Source organism: Cuculus canorus, chromosome 9 (assembly GCF_017976375.1).
Source record: "Cuculus canorus isolate bCucCan1 chromosome 9, bCucCan1.pri, whole genome shotgun sequence".
In the NCBI taxonomy this organism is placed as follows: Eukaryota; Metazoa; Chordata; class Aves; order Cuculiformes; family Cuculidae; genus Cuculus; species Cuculus canorus.
The window spans coordinates 7,370,313-7,392,870 of NC_071409.1; the positions used below are offsets into that span (position 1 = coordinate 7,370,313).

Genomic DNA, 22,558 nt, shown 5'->3' on the forward strand with positions numbered 1-22,558 from the left:
ACCTCCCACTGGATCAGGCTGCTCAACACCCCATCCAACCCAGCCTTGAACACCTCCAGGGATGGGGCGGCTACCACTCCCCTGGGCAACCTGTGCCAGTGTCTCACCACCCTCATCATCAAGAATTTTTTCCTAATGTCTAATTTAAATCTTCCCTCTTCCAATTTAAAGCCATTCCCCCTTGTCCTACCACTCCATGTCCCTGTAAAAAGTCACCTCTCCTCAGCTTTCTTGTAGCCTCCTTCAGGTACTGGAAGTTGCTCAACGGTCTCCCCAGAGCCTTCTCCGGGCTGAACAACCCCAACTCTCTCAGCCTGTCCTCATAGCAGAAGTTGTCCATTCCTCTGATCGTCTTTGTGGCCTCCTCTGAACCCATTCCAATGGTTCCATATCCTCCTTATGTTAGGGATTCCAGAACTGGACACAGGACTCTTAGTGGGGGTCTCATAAGAGTGGAGTAGAAGGGGAGAATCACCCCCCTTGATCTGCTGACCATGCTTCTTTTAATGTAGCCCAGGATATGGTCAGTTGCCTTGTCAGCGTCCAAGATTTCCATGAGATGAAAAAACTCCAAATACCTATGTTTAGATGTTTTGCAAACCAATTTTAAGGGATGAAATACACACAACTACACAGAAAGCTACTGCTCCCACACAAAAGCATTCTCCATTTGCTGCCCTGGCACTATCCCTGCCACTTAAGGAAATACTGGGAAGAGAAACAAGTAGCTTTGGAGACCGGGGAGGAACATCCCTCAGTCTGTTCTCTGCATGGCTCCAAGATAAGTCATCACTTGCTAATGAGGTTTTAAGAATAACATGCGGGTTTGGATGAGGTGCATTTGTACAGAAATATTCTCTATGTTAAATGCCCTGAATACGGTTTGAATAGCACAGTGCTTTAATGAACTAGTCCTTCTCCTTTAAAATATGATCAAAAGCCTATCAAAACACCACAAAAGCTCTCACTGACATGAACAAACTTTGGACAAGAGCCATAAAAACCTGTGTTGCTGACACCTCATCTTCAGGATGTGCAACCTAGTCTCCATTTCTTTAACAGCCACAGCTTGCCACAATACAAAATTAGTATTTCTGTTCAAATGTAGGCTAGAAATACAACGCAGGAACAGATACAAGGAGACTAGAGTTACTTTCAAAAAGACACCATCCAAATCTGGAGTAAAGCAGAATTTTAGGACAGTGGTATCTTGCTAGAAAATGCATTTCTTATTCCAGTGTGCCTCCAGGCCAAGCCAATGACATCTTTTGACTTACAACCCAGCTAAGAACAGATAACAAAAAACCAGAACTGCTCCATAACCAGAAAGCTTTCTCACTGTAACTCTTTGAAACAGATAATTATTTTTTTCAGTTCACAAGAGACCTTGCAAAGGAGGGTCTCTCTCAGCCTGCTCCTATCTACTCGCAGGCTTCTTTACTTTTCAAGCAACTCACTTAAGCAGAAAAAAATGCACATGCCTTAAAATCCGAGGTAGGAATTTAATTATGATAAATGAACTCTCTTTAATGTTTCCTAACCACAAATTCTAACCGCTTACACAAGACCATCACCAACGCAGGCCTTACTAGGGAAGCTCGGGAAGCAGGATTCTTGACTGCAAACAAGCACAGGGCAAAAATATCTAGAGAACTGGAGTGTGGCACTTGGTGGCAGCCCATATAGCACATGCTGAGAAATGACCACAAGCAAGATGGAGAAGACAGAAGACTTCTCACTATTCTGTCTCCTTCCCTGGAACACTGAAGTTCACACAGAGAATTTCATCAGCTTTGCAGATCTGCGGTCTCAGTCTCTACCAGGCATTGCAATACCTTTTACCCCCAAGCACATCACTGTGTTTTATGCACAGATAGTTAACTTTGACAGTATCTCCACTTAGGTCACAGCTTTCCAACAGAGTCTTCCATTCTTTAGTGTGTCAGCAATTAAAATAACCACCTGAGGGCTGAGCATAGCTTTTATTTGTCTGCATTGAAAAAGAAAAAAACAACAAAACCCAAACATTTTTTCCCTGCAGGCCAGAGAGGTTGAACTGGCTCATCTGCTGCCTCCCAGTTTTGGTATCCTTCCTCTCTCTCTCAGAAGCCAGACTGACGGGACAAGAGTAGCATCCAACACCTTCTCTGAGTCAGACTACACACATGACAGAGATCGGCAGCAAATCCCACCTGGCTCTGCACATGCTCATCACAGGTGGCTTTTGGATTTTGGAAGCCAAGAAACCCCTTTCCAAACTCCTTCACAAGAATGATGGACTGTCCCAGGGAGCCAGGAATTCAGCTGCCTAAAGCATTCCAGGGTAATTTAATAAATTTTTAATTCAAAACATGAAATGCCTTCAAGATAAGAATTTCTACTGCAAGCTGGGAGTTCAGCAGCCAAAAATAAAGGGAGAAGGGCTGGAAGTAATGGCCAGTGCCAAAATGATCATCAACTACTGACATGACACCAGCATAGCAGAGCTCAATGTAGTCCTGGATATAATGCAAGGTATCTCTAGCAAAAGAAGTACTTGTACTACTACATTTAATAGCAATTACATGTATACCCTCAGAGGACATCACATACATGAACAGGTATGACCACCATGAAGAGGAAATAAAGTTGCAGATAAGACCTCCTAACATGACCAAAGAATGAATGTGCTGAAGAGAATACCTAATGTGCCTGGTTTTCAGATACCCAGTAGAAGTCCACAGACACACTGGATCAAGTGCTGTGAAAAGTCATCAAGATAGAGTGAGTCTGAAGGTCACAATGGCCGAGGAAATGCTGAGAAAAATACATTTGTCCACCTTCGAGAAATGAAGGTTGATAGGAAATCTTGCTGGTTTACACCCTACCTCACAGTAGGATATGGAGAAGACCAAATCTTCTTGGAGATACACTGCCAGGGGATTAGACACAGTGAACAGAATTTACAACAAGGCTATTAAATACAGTAAGTTTTTCACCATGAAGGGTGTTCAAACATTGGAAGAAGGCATCAATACAGACTCTGGGATGTCCATCCTTGGAGAGTGTCAGCACTTGGCTGGACAAGAGCCTGAACTTATTTAATTGGACTGCCTTGGAGCTGGACTTGACAACTTTCAGAAGTTCCTTCCAAATCAAATTATTCCATGACTATATTAGAACACAGATTATTCAGCCTAGCAACCCAGAGCCTGTCTTGTGCCCTGAATTTGTGCCCTGTCTTGGGGGCACACCACCCAACTAAGCCAAAGGCCAACACAAAGACAAAACCAAAAGGCTGTAAACTCGCCATCTGGGCCATGCAATTACACTTTGCCTAAGGCTCCTCTTCTAACCTAAGTAGAAACAGCAAGAGAGGCTCCAGTCTTCTTCCAACTCTGAGTAGATATATAATCCCCGCTTATTATTTCAAGGCAATTAGACTTCGAGGCAGGCTCCATACTCAAAGACTTCAGCCAGGAGCAAGGAACCAAAAAGAACAATCTCATTCAATTTCTGAGCATAAGCTTCTACAGCTGCAAAATGGAAAATGAGGCACAATGTGGATAAAGTAAGAAAAGAAAACAAAGTAAAATTTGTACATACAGGGACCAGCAAAACCTGTGCCTATGTCCCATCACCCCACCTCCCCAGATTGAGTAGCTGCAGATGTATCCTTTTATTCAACAGGAAAGATACCAGGAGAAGAATATGGATTACTTCCACTAGCAGTATAACAATGTGGCTTCAGATCCTTTTTTCTTAACAGTGCCCAGAATCCAATGACAGTGTCTCCCAAAATAAAACAGCTAAGAATCAGGAATCCCAAAGTTTTTCAGGCTATAAATATTAAGGAAGGGTCTTAAGCTTTTTGTTTGTTTTGTTTTTCAAACATTGCTCAAAAAAAGAAACCCAAACCTGACAGGACCAGCAGGAGCAAAAAAAAGCAGCCTTTTCCCATTTGATTATGTCATGCGTGTCCTAACCGTGACATTCCCGAAGCTAAAACACAAAGGGCAAATAATGAATTTCTACACAGAAGTCCACCTACACAGAATCCAATTGGCATAAACTTCAGCCTCCACAAGACAAGTCATTTCCCAGAAATGGGATCTGTGGGTAGGTAGTTCCAGCTACTAACGTACAGCAGTTATACTCTTGATTACAACAGGGAGTCAATTAGTCCCAAAACCTTTCCTTTCTTAGCAAACCTGGAACTTCAAAGAGGCTCACATCCCCCCTCCTTTTACACTAGACAGAAAGTCCAAGCTGCATAATGGAGCAAGGAGACGACCCATGTAATGGCAGGCAATAACCCCAAAGTTCTCAGCTCAACAGTCCTCGGAGGATTGCTGTAGCCCCTTCAGAAAGGATACACCTGGAACACCTCATTCCCAGCTCCTCCACTACCTCTCACGCCCCACCTACAGAAGTGCCTGAAAACCACAGTTTTGCCCTTATCACCATGGGAAGGAAAAGCACCGTAAAAGGCAAAACAAAACAACAAAACCCAAGCATCCTGCGCTTTTAAAAAATGATCTTGTTTTTGCTTTTTTCACCCCACAATAACGTGCTCACTATATCAAACTCAGTAACAGCTATTTTAGCATCTAATAAGCAGCATTGTGACGTTCTGTCCCCTGGACCGCTTTTCTGCGCAACATGTGTTTTTCATTTCATGTTTCTTGTCAGGGTTTCACTCCCTTTCTTTTACTTGAAGTCCAGAAGAAAAGTAAATTATACAAACCCCAAAACTGACAAACCTGTGTTGCTGGTATCAATTAACACTCACATCCACAAGGCTCTTTATTTAACTAAATGAAAAAAACCAGCAAAACTAACTCAACTCTAAGTTGCTTGGTCTGTATTTTTTAAGCTGTAACACCGTCTCTAAAAACATGTCTTCTGGTTGGTATTTCAGGGAAAAATCTTGAGGAGACGACTATTTTGATTAGTAACATGTGGGTTTTGAAGGATTAATACTGAACTCCAAAAGAGATTAAAACACGAGTAGAAACTATGAGCTAAATACACATATGTACAAAGAGTTCTCATTCTCACCGACTCAAATGTCTAGTTACAAGTCATTTGTTTTTCTTCAAGTTTTAATCATATCTCACTTTTTTTTTAATTAACTGATATTTATTAAAAATTCACCTTCTGGTAGAACCATTTCAGAACTAAAAAAAAGAATTTATATAGTTTATAACAGAAGCGATGTAATTCTCTATTTTATTATTACACACCTCAAATAAACTTCCAAGGGATCATTGTAATTTTAGGTAGCACCCAAGTATTGACCTCTTCTCTATTTAGTCTTCAAGGACTTTTCACCCCCAGTAAGAAACAAAAAAACCCAAAGCAGCCAGATATTGCTTTTCATGAAATTATAATTATTTACACTTACAAATGTACCCACTTATTTCAAGAAAGCAATCGGTTCTCTAATTGTGCTGAAGATGTAATTAGATTTTTAGCTAGATGACCAACTTCCTGGACCACCCTCTCGTTCTTCTGCTGGCAGCTGAGCATGCAACAGGCTTACATTACTTAAGTAACTCCAGCTGAAAAATGCACATGTAAGCAATTTCAATATGTCAGAGTACCCTTAGGAACTTTAACCCTAAAGATTTTTTTTATTGTTATTTTTAAGGACATAAACACTCTGGTTGTCTACCCTGCCAAAGCTTTCATTGCAGCATGAGATAGTCAAGTGACTACACGATGACGCAAACAGATTCCCTTTTAACATATCCCTCTTTCACATCAAGGACAAATATTCTCAATTTTCCCATAAAATATTCACAGAATTAAGAGATAGCAACAGTTCATTTCTGTTGAAATTTACTCCAACATAAAATTAGTGCCTTGATTACATTCAAGTCAGAAGTTAACAATCATTTATCACTTTATATGTAATGTTATAATGACTTCATGGCAACACAGAGTTGCAGCCAACAGAAGAGCTCTCACCTTGCTGTCACTTTTGCTTTCGTCAAGCAGCTAAACTAATTAGGAACAATTACATCTAAATAAAGGCACATACACACAACTAAACACACACTGTCAGGCATAAGGGCAGACTTGGTTGCAATTACTCTCAGTAAGTGTCTTTCCTTGATGTGGTAATGCTAAATTCAACGTGACTACTCATCACAAAAGATCAGGTTGGCAATTTCCCAAAGAGAGCACTAGAACGGACTGTCAGTAGCATGCATAGCACGGGGAAATGAAAGCCACAGCATTTCAAGGGAGAATTTTGTCTTCCACCCTGTAAGAAGCTTATCAACTCTATGGAGCAGCACCCTCTGGCTTTTAAATCTCAGGTAACGGCATCTGAATTGAAAAACCCACAAGCTTGAATGCCCGCCATGAAACAGTGCTGCACCCTGGTAGGAGGAACTGCCCTAAGTAAAGACATCCCTGTTGAACCAGTGTTCATACAACTTCCAAGCCAAGGGAAGCAGGCACAGTGAAAGGTTAAGGGAAGTTTACCTCCATCTTTATACTGTTGCATCTAATGCACTGTAGACAGCACCTCCCTAGGGTTTCAAGGGACGAAGGTACAATTCATCTTAATAAAGTAACAGAGAGCATCATCAGCTTGCTCCACACGTAGATTCATGTGGTGATCTGGGAAGCACATCATCAAATGGAACTACAATTGTTATTTGACTTAGGAGTGCAGAGGAACCCAGCACCTAACTATGACAACTTCTGGAAACTCTAACCTGTTCCAGAAGAGCAAACCACACCAACGTGAACCCATACTTTAAAAGTAAGTGCAAGCCTGCTTTCAAGCTTGAATGTACAGGTATAAAGCTGAAGATGTTACACCACAATCAAAAGAATTAATGGGGAATTCTTTTTTTTTTTTTTTTTTTAACCAGAATCTACTCAACCAATTTAAAGTGACAAAGAGATTTAAATTTGGTTGTTATGGACATTGTCTTGCCCACTGTAGCAACAAATGTTGAAGCCCCAGATAGGTTAATATTTATGAGAAAGTCAACGGAACAGCAAACAGATCAGGAAATAGTGTTTCCTGCCCAACTGTCTAAAAGCAGACCTACCGTTAGCACTTGCATTTTGCTAGCTTTTACTACTGTTACCTTACAGACACAAAATCACTAAAAGAAAACAACCCCGAAGCTGAGCCCCTGATAATAGTAATGAGAGAGTTTTATTCCTTGGCCATTGTTCAGTTTTTATTTCTTTACCCTTAAGACAGAGAACACTATTTTCATAGAATCATAAAATTGCTTGGTTGGAAAAGACCTTTGAGATTGAGTCCAACTGTACCTGTCCATTACTAAACCACATCCCTGAGCGCTTCATCTACCCATCTGTTAAATCCCTCCAGGGATGGGGACTCCACCACCCCCCTGGGCAGCCTCTGCCAGTGCCTGAGAGCCCTTTCAGTAAAGACATTTTTCCTGATATCTAATCTGAACCTGCACAGGCACAACTTGAAGCCATTTCCTCTCATCCTATCACTTGTTACTTGGGAGAAGAGACCAACACCTACCTTGCTACAATCTCCTTTGAGACGGTTGCAGTCAGTGATAAGACCTCCTCTCAGCCTCCTCTTCTCCAGGCTAAACATCTCCAGATCCTTCACCTGCCTCTCATAAAGTTTGTTCTCCAATTTTAAAATTGGCCTTGTTAGCAGATGATAACAGGATCTATTTGACACACTGGTTACAGGGATCACCTGGAGCTGAGGCACAGAATCAGACCACTAGCATTTTCCCTTATCTTTTTTGCCCTATATATATTAACAGCAATTAATTGATGAAATCATAAGCTGCATATTCCTTTTCTTCACACACACACCCCCTCACGCACCCCAAAGCACAGCAAAAGAAACAGAAATAGGCATTCAAATATATTATAGGCTTTCAAATAGCAATAGTAAAACAAAGTTTCCAGGTATTAATGATCCAAAAGCTCATACTTAACAGCCATCACTGACAGTCAGGGAGAAAGATTACCTTCTTGTCTCTAAATATTCCCATTTAGTATTATATACCTAAGTACTGTAGCTATCTAGTTACACCGATTCAAACCTCCAAATATATAAAGAGGGAGGGAGGATGGGGAGGGAGAAAAAAAAAAAGGAGACAAGTGAGAGAGAAGACTCAGATTTCTTATAATTTCTTTAGTTTTAACTCCTTTAAGTCTTGTACTTTAAACTATGTATAACCACACATACAAGGACTTATTTTTTCTAAACATTTCATCCTTTTAACTGCCAGCAGTCAGTTGATACATGTCCTTTTATAAAACTGCAGCTGCTTTTTTCAGGGCAAAATGGCAAGGTCCACTTTGCTGCTGTTCCTTTTATCACCAGTCTTAAAGCACTTGAGCCTTCACCTCTGCTTCGGTAACACAATCGAGGGTTACCAACTGCAATACAAACTATGCAAGATGGATTCAACAGGTGCTGTTGGGGTGATGTTAGACCCAGTTACAGCAGCTGGAGCCGTGGGTGAGCTGCCACATTAAGAAGCAACCCCTCACTGCTGCAGCACACAGGTTTTAGACCTCAGCTTTTCAAGCTCCAATTACAAGTAATTTGCTGACTCCCATTCATTATTACAGAAACACTTCCCCAAAATAAAGAAACTCACATTTTCAAATCTGAATCCCTGCCAGGTCCTTTAGAATTAGGAGTTTGGCTCTTAAAACACACTGGGAACCAGTGGTAGTAAACAGAAACTCAAAGGCTCGGGACACAAAGACCGAGTATAATAGGCCTTATAGCTCGTTCTAGCACATCTCTGTATCCATCCAGCACGGAATTTAAATGCCAAGTATCTCTGCTGAAAATCCCCAAAAATACACACGCCACATTATTCCAAGCAGACAGATGTCAGCCCTTGCCACTTCCTATTTACTTAAGTGTATTAAAAAATACATATAAATCCATTGATATATTCACACACCGAGACACTGTGTTGTCTTCCACAATGCAGTGAACCACTGATAACAGAAATTCTTAAGGGAAATAGGCATAGTAGAGGTTCTTATTTCAGGAAGAGTCACTACTTATTATTTGAATTCTATTTTATGTAATGAAAAGTCATTCAAATAGCAATTACCTACACAAAACTATCTCTTTAATGTAAAACTCTATACTAGCTAGGAGAGAAGCTTATTACCAAACCCAAAGAGTTTACATTGACAGTACAGGGCACGGCTAGACTAAATAAGACTGGATAGCTGTTCAGTAAAGAGAAGGAGCAGAGAGATTATCAGTCAGAAAAACTGGCAAGGAGAATTCCTGGAAGAAGTGGAGTTTAGGATGATGAGGATTGCAAACAAAGATAGGGCGCCTGGCAGACCACTGACATACTTTGCCTGCATACAGAAGGCCATTAATAGAGCCTCAGAGACAAGTGGGAGAAAGACACAAAAACAAGGACTGAGGACTGGAAGGGATAAGGGTAGCAAAGCAGGCAGTGGGAAATGAGAGGAAGACAATGTTTAAATGCAACATACAGGCCATGCCTGGACAATTTAGAGGGTTCCCATGACAAGAACAACTTTAAAAAGAAAAAAGGAGATAAACCTTATATCGTGGCACATCAGTTATTGCGTCCCGCTGTACTGCTGCTCATCCTGCTTATTGCAATACAAGTAACTTGTAAATTCCACCTGAAACCCATCTGCAAATGGTTAATCCCTTACACTTTCTGGAAAAAGGAAACATAGAAGCCAAAATGTATTTTATTGTTAACATCCACAGCAAGTTGGAGCTATTATTCCTACATAAAACAAGTCATCTCATGTTCTCCCATTGCCAAAATGGACAGATTTAAACCACGCTAATTTGCTGTGTTTCATAAGCTCCAATTCTTTTCAAACTCTACAGCAACACGTGGATGCTGCTGTACCGAGTAAAAGGTTTCAGAAGACATGTGAAGAAAAGTTACCTACCTAGACGGCAATTTTTTTTTATTACAGATTTCCTAATGTTGTTCTTAAATCGCAGTTTATTACTTGACCAGAAAGAGAGATTTATTTCTTCTCATGTATCTCCTGAATTTGTTAAATTCTTCTTACTAACCTCCAAAACAGTTCTTATTGTTTCTGGGGAAGATACGAGGATAAATTCATGCAGCACTGAAGTGGCCAGTATCATTCAATTCTACTTAATGTTCTATGACTTAGTTTCCATCAGTGTTTGTGATTTTAGCTGTTTAATGAAATGGTGTCAGCAGAACAGAAGTACTGTATAATCACACAGCTCAAAGAGGAAAAACAACTCTTACTCCTGTAAAAGGCAACTGATGCTTAAAGTGAGATGTGAGCTTTGGAACAAGCAGATGCTTTTTGGTAACTTGCTTTCAGATGAGAACTGTATATGATATTTCACTTCTGCTTTGTGACTGTAACTGCTCTTTATCCGCTGCTGGAAGTCCACCTGCCACACATGAATGGAAGGAAAAAAAGTGTGCCTATATGCTGACAATGGAGACATGAGCTCAGCACATACTTTAGTATGCATTGCAAATATGTGAATACAAAAGATAGGGACCACATGATATTCTGGAATAAATATCAAAGTCTGCTTGTTACTGTTTTTAATACTTACTCATCACTCCCTTTCTCTCTGCACGCAGAATCAGAGGTGTGAGCCAGGACATGTTTTCCCAAGGTCTCTCCCTGTCAACGCACAGTTGTTCTGTAACATGCACTTTCCAGTATTTTGTTCAGCATCGCTTAAAAATTGAAAGCCATTAAACAGTTCCATCCCCAGGATGGCCAAGTTTTGGCCCCTGAACCACTTTTGAGACTTGAGACCACTTTTGAGGCTCTTCTCACAAAAAAGGAAAAAATAAAGAAGCAGCCAGGAAAAAGGCATTTCGATGTTCCATAGCGACTGATATTGCTACAAATAACATGAGCAAATTTATGGCCTGTGAAACGCAATGAAGGCATTCCTAATAAGACATTGAGCCTGGCATGTGCCATGGTACTTGCATAGGAATGGAGAAAGCTCTTTCACGGGACAGACTGCAAAGATGACTTATTATCTAAACCAGCACAGTGCAACCAATAGCCCCCAGGCTGACTTCAGCCCATCACTTTCACACTGAAAGACTCAACAACCTCTCAATACTTTCTCCTGCACTTACTCATAGCATGGAAAAGAGTGCGGTATTTCCTTCCAAAAGGGAGAGAAGAGGAATATGGAGGACTGGCATCCTTCCCTCCCTCAAACTGCACATACATTTTACGCAACATCTGGGAATAAGCAGCTTTTCCTTTTTCTGCCCTGCTGACTTTTTGGATTGGACTCTCCACCAGGGCTGCCAGAGCTTGCACAGGGCTAAGAGGGCTAGGAGGCAGCGGGTGGAGAGAGGATAAGGAAGAAAAAAAACAAGTGTCTCACAGCAGAAGAAAAGGATGGAAAAACTAGTTTTGGGGTTAGAAGCCAATGAGGCTGTTACATGCCACTGTGGCCAGAAGATACCGCAGCAGTCCTCCCCTTCCTTCTCCTCACGTCCCTTCTCCCAGAATCCTTGTTCTGTCCTACAGCTTAGGGGACACTATCTACAAAACAGAGTACCCCAAGGTGCTCATTCCCCCCACCTCCCAGCTGCAGCAACGACACACTTCCAGTGAGGAGTCAGGAGCCTGCAAGGGCCAGAATGAAGACACTTGCTCCTGCTTAGACACCCCACAAGGGAGTAGGAGGTCCCCAATTTCTCCCCCGATCCCACTGTCTGGCAAACACTTGCACAACTAGCAACCAGTATAAACATGCTACAAACATTTAATTCCAAATGATGCCATCATAGATATCAATAATGAAACAAGTCCAGTATCACCCAAGGACACTAACTTTCAGGCTCCAGAAAGAGAGGTGGATGATGCTGGTATTAAAGCTGAGAGGAAGTAGAAGAGGCTGCACTGAAAACAGAGAGATGAAACTTCTTTTAGAGTCTGAAACCATCCACACAGTGGAGAGGGTCTGTCTAAAAATCCAATATAAACTGGACATATGAAACAACAGAGAGAAAGTCTGTGGCAGAAAGGGATCAGGAGAGAAACAGCTGATGGGCAGGAGGGAGGAGGACTAGGACAAGAAATAGGATGGTGTGAGAAAAGCAGAACTTGTGCCCAGCATCACAGGGCCCGTGTTAAATCCAGCTAGGCTATACCTCAAAGCTTTCAAGTGATAAACTTTGTACTGGTCCTGCGTTGCATTAATTCTAGTCAAAGAGCAAATGTAGAAGTATGGACCAGGAGAGAGAAAGGGAAGAGGAATCGATACTGATATCAAGAAGAAATATAAAGAAATTAGCAAAGGTGTCACAGGAAAACTGCCTGTAATCACCTGCGGCTCTTAAACAATTCATCTAATTCATGCAAAAGAGAAAACTTTGGCTTGAATTTTAATGAGTAACCTTCTTGCAAGGCAGAAGAATTTGAGTGGAGAGGAAAGGATTTGAAATCCAGTAAGGTTTACAAATCCCTTAAAATTGTCTGAGAGCCTGGCAAAAACTCAAATCCCAGGAGAAACTTCTCACACTCTAGAAGTATATTTTCTTCAAACCATGCCAACTTCTACCCCCAGAAAAAGAAAAAAACAACACCAATCTAGAACAAAGAACACTGAGGAACTTGCATTCAAACACAGGCAGATTTAACCCATAGTTGAAGTTTTCCAGATGCCTTTGGGATAAAAGATGTATCTAGGTCTTGTCCTTGCAGAGCCATTGTGCTCCCCACGTGGTGAGCCTTTAACTTAGTCCTGGCAAAAGCAGAGGCACGTGTTAGGAAACACTTTGGAGTCCAGAATTTCATTCTTGCCTATAAATTAGAAGTACACGCTTCAAAGTCAGCTGACACACATCGTGATGCCTCCTCACAGTTGCAGAAGTGGATACAAGTAGCGGAAAACACACATGGGCAAAAAATGCATTTAAGTTTAAAATCCACTATAGTTAACCAAAAGCACAGACAATATACAAAGATTTCTTTTTCCTTTTTGAAATGCTAAATATACCTACTAATTCTAGTTTCAGAGAATATTTCTGTACTACTCTTGTTGATAAATAGTAACACTTACTAAAAAAAAAAGAAGCTTATTTTCCCCCCTTTATCGTATCCAACTCTGTAGCATTCATTAAATTTCATTATATCTACACCATTTCATTTAGGTCAACATGTCAAAGTAAGCTAGCATCATGTTTGCTTTAAGTCAACCAAGTTACTCTCAAAGCTGAAAACCTCATTTCAGAGTCAATGATAGAATTGCCTTGGAATTCCTCCACACAACGTAAGTCAGAGGTGGAGGACTTCATTCAGAATTAAGAAAATCGCCACAATGTTAATAGCTAACTAAATTTCCATACCAGCACATATACCATCACAACAGGAATATTGGGAAGAAAATCTAGTATTAAGCTAACTGTTAATTATTAATGAATTAATTTAAAATGTAATTAAAATGAGTAATTGAAAATGTAATATAGTGTATTTTTCCCAATTTTTGAACTTTTTTTTGTAGTCTGCATAGATGAAACCTTGTTCCACAGAGGCAGCAGGAGACTCCTGTTGGAAGAAGGCATCCATCTCCACTTCCCTATACATTGCCTGGGATCTTAAGGACTATAGCTACAGTTCACACTGCTGTCTGCACATTGTGAACCTGCACAAGTCACAAATGTGTTCAGATTTTCTCATCTGATGTATTTTTACATGAGTTTAAAGCACATTATGTCATCTCAAAACATTACATTGTGTTCCAAAACGTGCTGTTTAGGTTCTATCTGAAAAGCAGCATTGCAGCACCCAAGTGAAGAGGCTGGATGGGAACTCCCCGAGTCCAAGCTGCGGAGGAGAGGCTGCGCAGTGCCCCCCCAGTGCTCCAAGGGAACTCTCTCCCTGTATTTGCAAAGCACTGGGTAAAATTTAAGCAGAAAAAAAGCAATCTAGACCTCTTGTGTATGTCTATCAGGGCAAGGAATAGTATCAGAAATGACAACAAATCTACTGAAAACATATTTAAGCAATATGTTTGGGTTGTAATTGTGTCTTTGACGTGAAGGGAAAAAAAAATAATAGACCACCGCATTGTGAGCCCAATCTAGAAATACAAAGGAGAGGGGAGGTGTGGGAAATAAAAAGAAGAAAAATCATCCTAAGTTTCTCTTATAACAGAAGGGCTCCGAAAGGCTTAACCGACACACATTACTAGTTAGCACTAATGAAGCTTGGTGCCCTCTTATTACATTGCTATTTAGAGCCTGTTTGCTGCCCAGAAAGGGCCAACGTGAGCAGCAGTCATTTACACCAAGCCAAGCAGCTCTCAATTTCCCTACATTTTACAGGTGAGGGAAACATTTGCCCATGTCAGCAAAGAGAGCAGTGGGGCAGACTAAGAAACAGTCTTAACAGCCAGGTAAGCCATTCAGCCACCGGCGAGGACAGCCCATGATGGGGATGGACTCGGGGACAATTCTTCTAAGGCTTTTAGTATTGCGTGACCTTGGACAGTTAGCTCCTAGTGTTTTGTTTTTCTTATCAACAAAACCAGGGATAAAGTTGGCATTTGCTAATATAAGAATATACAGTTAGGATAAAACAGGCAGCAAATATAATCCAGCTTCAGAAAATTACTGTTGAGTTCTGTGAAATGCAAGCAACCCTAAACTGGAAACCTTACAGGCACAGTAAATCCATCTTTGTTATTTGTGTAATAATCGCATCTGTGTCACTATTTCATAGCCTTTTGACCTTGTGCTAGAAAAGTTACAAACATGTTTTGACTTCTGGAAGTCACATATGTGCTGCAGAACTGCCTGCTATAAACCACAACAATATTAAACCTTCTCTCTGTGCAGCTGTCCTCCTCCAAAGGCAACAAAGGCTTAATTTTGCAGATTCTCCTCTTTTCTACTGCTGTTCATTCTGTCCCTCCCCAGATCCCTTATTTAACCTTGTAATCAAGGGGAAAAAAATGTTAAGGCAGCTTCTATAAACTGAGAGCATTTCGAGTTACTCAAGCTGACTCACTTCCCATGAATTTAAAACAAAGAGTCAGTCAAGTGACAGATTCAAGACGAGTAAAAGCTCTACATTTAAACCTAAGTACCTACATCTCCCTATCTACTAAATGACCGATCGGGGTTGCATATTAAGGGCTTATTTGCACAAATTATTCACCAACCTGACGAGTCTTTCTTGCTGCTCTCTTCATTTCTTTCCTTCGTTTTACCATCTTCTGCAGTCTTTCTTTCCCCACAAAGTCTTTCCTCTTTTCCCCCATTTTCTCCAGTGTTTACTTCTTTCTAAACGGTTTTTCCCCTTCTCTGCCTCAACCTTCTCTCAGACTCTCTTCTCTTATCTCCTTTTCCTCACTGACGCATCAATTTAATGCCCAGCACCAGTCTCAGATGAAGTTCCTAGAATTACTCAGGAGAAGACTTTGGCCTTTTGTCTGCCTGCAGAGGAGGGAGCCAGCAGCTGGAGAATGTGCAAGTGGTGCATTCTTGCCTGTGCCCTTTGCTGGGTTTGCCCTTACATCTGGGCTCCAGCAGCCAGCTGAAAACTATCAGATCCTCGCCAGGGCCACACCACTGCAAGCATCCTTAGGACACCCCAACTGAAGAACAGCTACAAAATTACTTGTCAAGACACTTCAAAACAAAACAAAAAATTTGCCCAGAAAGAAGACTACTGGCAAATAAAGCGGGTCTTGTCTTTGAACAGCAAGGGGAAGTTGCACAGCCTGTTAATTTAAGAAAAATTTTGGAACACAGATTCACAAACAAGGTTCACAGGTAAAATGCAAACATCTACAATGTTTAATACTTCAATATCACACTGCATTTGTAGAAGGTTGCTGACATGCTAAGCTTGCCTGATAAGTTGCCCGCCCTGAGCAAACTGAAACTTATCTCAAATGGAACGGCTGCAAAAGCAGAACTACCAGCTCTGAACCAGAGATAATATCCCCTTATGTCTCTGCCATGAATAAACTCTCTCCTCAGCCACCAAAAGGGGACAAGGCTTTCACTCTATGCACATGCTTTTAAGATCACTTCACCAGCCTATCGCCTTGACCTTAACCAAAGGGAAAACAAAACCAAGAGTCAATACATTCAGTTGTCTGCAGGGAAATTGGAAAAATCTGGCAGCTGGCCTGTAAAGAACCTGCATGTACCTACAACCACACGGTTTATTGCCAGCACCAGGGTATATTATTCCCTGTCTGTATAGGTGACTTACTTGGGTCTCCCTGGACAAGAAGTAAACATCAAAATATCCTCAGAAGAAAGGAGTCTTACACAGTACAGGTTCTGTCTCTGAAAGAGCTCAGTTAAAACTGTACCTTCTCAACAAATTAAGTTTTCGGTGTTGCTTCATTCATTGGCCTGGTTCTCAACATGGAATTCCAATTCAAGCACAACCATGTAATGAGAAAAGGCCATACAATACGATCCTATAGGATAAGCACAGTCAAAGCTCAGCTGTTATTATCCAGGGCACCAAAGCAGTGGGTGCTCTCTGGAAGGCTGTGAACAATATACGTAACTCTTCTTGAGAACCTACACCACACTACTGGAGTCAGAAAAGAAACCAAACCACCAACAGTTCATAACGTACCCAAAAGCAGAAATACACAACTACAATAGAGAAACTTGGTTATTTGTCAAGAACAGACCACGTAAATTGCACATAGGTGAAAAATGGAATCTGTTCTTTCAGGGAGGAATCACAGTGGTCCCAGGTAAAGAGACAAGGAGAGAAACCCATTTTGTGGGGAAGAGAAAGCCATGTAATACAGCCTTCCACTAGAAAGAGACAGCCAGTACGAGGTCATCAGACACCACAACTCTCTGTGCTTGGCTGCAGCGTGATGGAAAGAAACTGCTGCCAAAAAAAAGACACATGGAGCAACAGCCCAATTCCAGACTGCTGTTAACTTGTTTAAGTACGGAAGAGAGATGAGGAGCGAGACCCCCCGCAGTTCTTTTATCAAAGCAGTGTTACAATACTTTACCTAAAGGATGAGTACCTCAGCCAGCAATACTTAGCCAAATTAATTGAGCTCTGGAAACAACGGCATAACATGAAGTTTAGTACTAGCTAAGCAGCTATCAAGCTGATTTCTAGGAGTGCTGACTAGTCCATACCTGTTTTAAAAACTTCCAGTGAATTACTGCCACAGCTCCGGACCCAAACCAAGCAGCAGCAACACCAATTTCCCTCCCTTGTGCGCAGCTATTCAGCTGCAGCGGGTGTTCACACAGCAACTTTCAAACAAGCCTTTCCTATTAGAACAGACAAAGAATTTCACAACAAGGTTTCAAAATGCAATGAATTATTTACCTTCTCTAGATGATGCTATATCTGTTTCACGGATTAGTTTGGTCAGTTGCTTTTCTATGCGAAAGCTTAGCTGGGCTCTTAGGGAAACAACCTGAAGCACTGCCACACACCACTAACACCTGCTAGTACCGCCCCTCCTCCTGCTGAAGAGTTGGGTGATCAACACAGAATGTGTAACTTGTGCCCAAACACTGCAGCTCCTACCCCCTACCAACACACCCTATATTCCACCCTACAACCTTCTCATTGCCACTTTCTGTCTCTCAAGGCACAAGAAATTCCTCTCTTACACAATACAATACCAAGCAATAAACATCCTTACTTCTGCCATCCCCTTTCCCCTGATTAAAGTAATGCTTTCCTTTCTCTAAACAGATTTTTGTGCTGAATTCTAGTAACTGATTTTCCTGTATTGCATGAATAAATATAAGCAAAAGGAAAGGGAAAGTATACAAACTAAAAAGCAGTATATTTGAAGACAGTAAAGGGATCCATAACACAACACTCGACTTTTCCCTAAGACAGTTTGTGCCAAAATGGGCATTTGCTCTCTAGGCTCTTCCCAATTTTCTAAGACACAAATGACTACAGGTGCTGTTACAAATACTGCCAGTGCCCCAGCTGCAATTCACTACAGGACACACACAAAACCAGTACCAGAGGCTTAATTCTTCACACTTTACATCCTCCCTCCTTTGTAGCAGCCAGTTATTCACAGACTCTTGACAGCAGCTGTGCCAACTTTCAGGACACTATGACTCAAGTCCAGTTTAGTATAACTGGAATATAATAAGCTGATCCACTCAGAGCCAGATGCAATAAGAACCAATGCACCTCACTGATTACACCGGATTTCCTTCTTCTACAAGAATATTCACTTCTGCTATGAAAAAAAAGTCAGTACAAGCTCAGACAGAAACTTCAGCTCTTATGGGGCTTTTCTACACAGCAACACAACAGCTTTACCACAATGGCTGCTCCACTCCAGCATCCTTGGTGTCTAAGGCATACAGGCCAGATGAGCTGCCCTGGAAAACACGCCCCAACAGACCTGCTAGCCTCGGCATTCTGTTTTATGGAAGCAGAAGCAACAATCCCTGCCCAGCACAGAACATCACAGCTCCACGCGGCAGCCCCAAACCTGGCTATGGACAATCAGCAATCCTGGTTACAGCTGCCAAGAGATCTCATGTTAGCCAGGACACAATGGTTAACTCTGCTTGTTCTTGGTTGATGTAGCTAGAAAAGATTTAATCCTGAAGATAACAGCTTTGTACCCTGACATGAGCTCTCAGCACAAAGTATTTTATAAAAACTTGCCTTTCACAGGCAACATTGCCAGCAACCCAGAAAAGCATGGTAAAAAGATGGTAACTTCAAATGAAGTTTCCCAGAGCCGTACATATTCAACGCAGCAAGCAACCCAGACTTCAGAACCATTGTGCCTGCTGGTGAATAAAATGTTAACATCTGGAAGTCCCCAACTGCTCCCACTGTGCAGAGTAAATGAAACCAGAATCTGGCCTGGTGTCTTCACTTCTTCACTTCAGTATCTCTAAACGACCATCTCTGCAGATCTGCCTGCATTTCCCTATGACACTGCACCAAAACCCCTGTTGAAATCCAGCACAAGTCCGTTTCATTACTCAACAGGAAGTCAGACTCACAGAAGCAGTAGACAATTTTTGCCACCTCACAACTAATATCTTGATGTTTTAAAGAGACATTGAATAAAATATAATTCAAATACGTGAGCAGCTATCAAATAGTATATTCTTAAGTAAGCTCTATACTATCTGTCAGCAACACCTTAACAAGCACTCTCCTCAAGGGAATTAGACCATCAAATTCAGGCTTGCTTCATCAACCTCATTTGCTGGGGTTTTTTTGTGTGCGTTCTTGCAGCGAAGACACAGCAGAGGAAAACATAGTTCTAACAGAACTTCTTTTACGATACTTTAAGATGCAATTAGACAACACAATCATTTTGCCAGTCTACGGACTTAAATAAACTATCTTAGGAGACAACTACTCAACACAGTGTCTGGGCAGAACCCAAACCAGCCGTGATGGTTCTCAGAAAGTTTCCACCCAAGTATTATCAGCGTAGTGTATCTATAGGGCAATAGGGCAAATTTTGATCTCTGAGTTCCCAGAGGGCAGGACGGTGCAAATCTGCCAACAGTACATTTATAGAGACACTTCAGGATTTAACAAAGGCTTAGAGCACGCGCAACTTTTGTGGGAAATCAGAAGAGACAAGTAAATATCTACCAGGATTTCACATCGGAAGCTTAGAAACGCTTTATGAAGACCTTCAAAGCTGACTGCAAAAGCACTGTAAAGCTCGTGAGGTAAAGAAACAACTTGCATTTGGTGTGCAGATAGCTACGAAGCATGAACTGGCTACTGCTTGCAAGCAGAGCAGCTGGTTTAATGCTGCCACCAGTTTCCAGTGGGCAAGGTCCCTCAGAAGAGGGAAACCGCCCTCTTCATAAGAACACAGTTGCAGAACTGTTTCCCCTTTTTATACAGAGAAAGCCTGGCATTTAGGCATTGGCTGGGATAAACTTTGACTAGTGATGACATTTCACTTATAACTTTCCCTCCTTTAAGTTTTTTAGTCTATTTCAGGAACTGTCTTGCCTGAAAAACTAGAAAAGGGAAATATTTATCTAAGTGATTCACAGAAATTACATGCTTAATCATCTAAGAAGGAGCCATTTATCTCTGCTAACACAACACCAAAGGGATCTTAGTATAAAAGTGGCTAATAACTGACTCATAAATGGCTAAAGATTTGAAAAGGCTAGTGGACATTTCTCTGGGAATCCTAATATTTTGAAATCCGTGCCCATTAGTTATGTTCTAACATACATCCCCGTAAAGAGAAGAGAAAATAGCTTAAAGTAGCTTGGTACCAGCTCCTTTGCACCACTCCAGTGACAGAGAAACACAGGGACAGAAGCCTCATGCAGTGCATCTTAGAGGCAAATGCTACCAGGAAGATCAGGGTCTGCATTTCTGCAGCGCTTTAGGTCCCCCCTTCCATGGGGTTTCCAGTGGAAATCACCAGGAGCACACACGCATCTCAGTAGTTGCAGTTCCACACCAGCACAGTGACTGTGAAGCACCTAAAACTCTTGGCTGACAACTCCTTGGAGAGCTGCAGCACTCGGATCCCATGTCCCTCGGAGTGCATCAGGGTTATTCTGGCACCGGCAGTGAGGTCTTTGCCTTTCAGTTCATCTGCCCGTGCAAAGCTCATTCAAAAGAAAAGTAAAAAGGCAAAACAGGAGGAAGGGAGCGAGCTCTGAAAAGAAAGGCATCAACAGCAGTGTGTGGTGTATAAATGGGAAGTGCAGCGTTACCAGTGCCAGCACGGCCAGTGCTCACCTGCAGGCAGCTCGCTGCAGTGGTACCAGTACTGGGACAACCAGTGCTCTCCTGCAGACAGCAGTACTGGTACTGGACAGCTGGTGCTCACCTGCAGGCGGTGGTCCCATACCAGGACAGCCAGTGCTCACCCACAGTCACCGGTACCACGATACCCAGTGTTCACCTGCAGATGGTCATACTGGTACCGCAATGGCCAGTGCTTGCCTGCAGACAGTGGTACCAGTAGTGGGACGGCCAGTACTTGTCTTCTGACAGTGGTGCCAGTACCTGCATGGCCAGTGCTCGCCCACAAACAGAGGTACCGGTCCCAGTATGGCCAGTGCTCACCTACAGACAGTGGTACCGGTACTGGGAGAGACAGTGCTTGTGTTCACATGATGGTACCAGAACGAGGATGGCCAGTGCCCACCTGCAGACAGCAGTACTGGTACCAGGATGGCCAGTGGTGTCCTGCAGAGAGCACTACTGGTAGCACCAGTGCTCACCCACAGTCAACAGTACCAGTCCCAGCACGGCCAGTTCTCGCCTGCAGACAGTGGTACTGGTCCCAGCATGGCTGGTGCTCACCCACAGTCAGTTGTACCAGTACCGTGATGACCAGTGCTTGCCCACAGTCAGCAGTACTGGTACCAGCGCAGCCAGTACCTGCCTGCAGACAGCTGTACCAGTAACGGGACGACCACTGCTCGCCCCGAGTCTGCAGTGCCAGTACTGGGACAACCCAGTAACAAACAGCAGGACTGGTCCCAGCACGGCAATGCTCGCCTGCAGACAACAGTACCGGCGCGGTCAGTGCTTGCCCACAGTCAGCAGCATCGGTCCCAGCACGGCGAGTGCTCCAGTCAGCAGTACCGGATGGCCAACGCTCGCCTACAGACACCGGTACCGGTCCCAGCACGGCCGGTACTCGCCCCCGGTCAGCAGTAACGGTCCCAGCACGGCCGGTACTCGTCCCCGGTCAGCAGCACCGGTCCCAGCACGGCCGGTACTCGCCCCCGGTCAGCAGTAACGGTCCCAGCACGGCCGGTACTCGTCCCCGGTCAGCAGCATCGGTCCCAGCACGGCGAGTGCTCCAGTCAGCAGTACCGGATGGCCAACGCTCGCCTACAGACACCGGTACCGGTCCCAGCACGGCCGGTACTCGCCCCCGGTCAGCAGTAACGGTCCCGGCACGGCCGGTACTCGTCCCCGGTCAGCAGCACCGGTCCCAGCACGGCGCTCGCTGGCGGGCAGCGGCGCCGGTCCCCGCGCAGCCCGCAGTCCCGGCACGGCCGGTGCCCGCTCTCACTCACCCGGTGCCCGAGGCGCCCGCCGAGCGCCGCCGCGCTGAGCCGCAGCTCCGCCGCCTGCCCCGGGCGCAGGAGGCTCCGCGTGAAGCGCCGCGACCGCTCCCCGGCCATGGGCGCCCGCAGCCCCGAGGCGCCGTCAGGAAGCGGAACCGGGGGTTTTCGTTCCCGCTCCCCCCGCCCGGGATGCCGCGGCCCCTCCCCGGGGCAGCCCCGAGCGCCCGAGGATGCGCTCCCGGCGGCGCGGGGTGGGGGGGGTCGGCGGACAAATAGAAGCGCCGTTGGTGATAACTCTTCGCCGCGGGGGAATCTCAGCGCCGGGATGCGGGAGGAGGCATCGCTGGAGCCGCAGGGGGAGTGGAAGGGTGCAGGCACTGCCCCACGGTACCCGAAAGGAACCGATAGCAAATCGATACCCTCTTCCCAAAAAATCCGCATCCAGCTTGCACACACACCCCAGGAACAGCGTTATCAGCAGCTGGTCCTGCTTCCAGAAGGCTTCCATTTCACTAACCCAAGGGGAGGGAGTCTAAAACCAAAAC

At 43.5% G+C, this 22,558-nt stretch overlaps 1 protein-coding gene across 4 annotated transcripts in view; it reads right to left on the reverse strand.

Moving 5' to 3' along the window:
• The window catches only part of DOCK10 (dedicator of cytokinesis 10), a 156,154-nt gene extending 133,993 nt beyond the window's left edge, over positions 1-22,161 (reverse strand). For 2 of the 4 annotated variants that reach the window (XM_054074356.1, XM_054074354.1), the window contains exon 1: positions 22,023-22,161. In XM_054074356.1, the coding sequence (XP_053930331.1) occupies positions 22,023-22,130 (108 nt within the window). In that variant the 5' untranslated portion in view covers positions 22,131-22,161. Of the gene's footprint in view, positions 1-15,166; positions 15,286-22,022 lie in introns of those variants that run through there. The other 2 variants (XM_054074360.1, XM_054074359.1) reach the window with 2 other exon arrangements.
• Between the last annotated feature and the right edge of the window lie 397 nt (positions 22,162-22,558).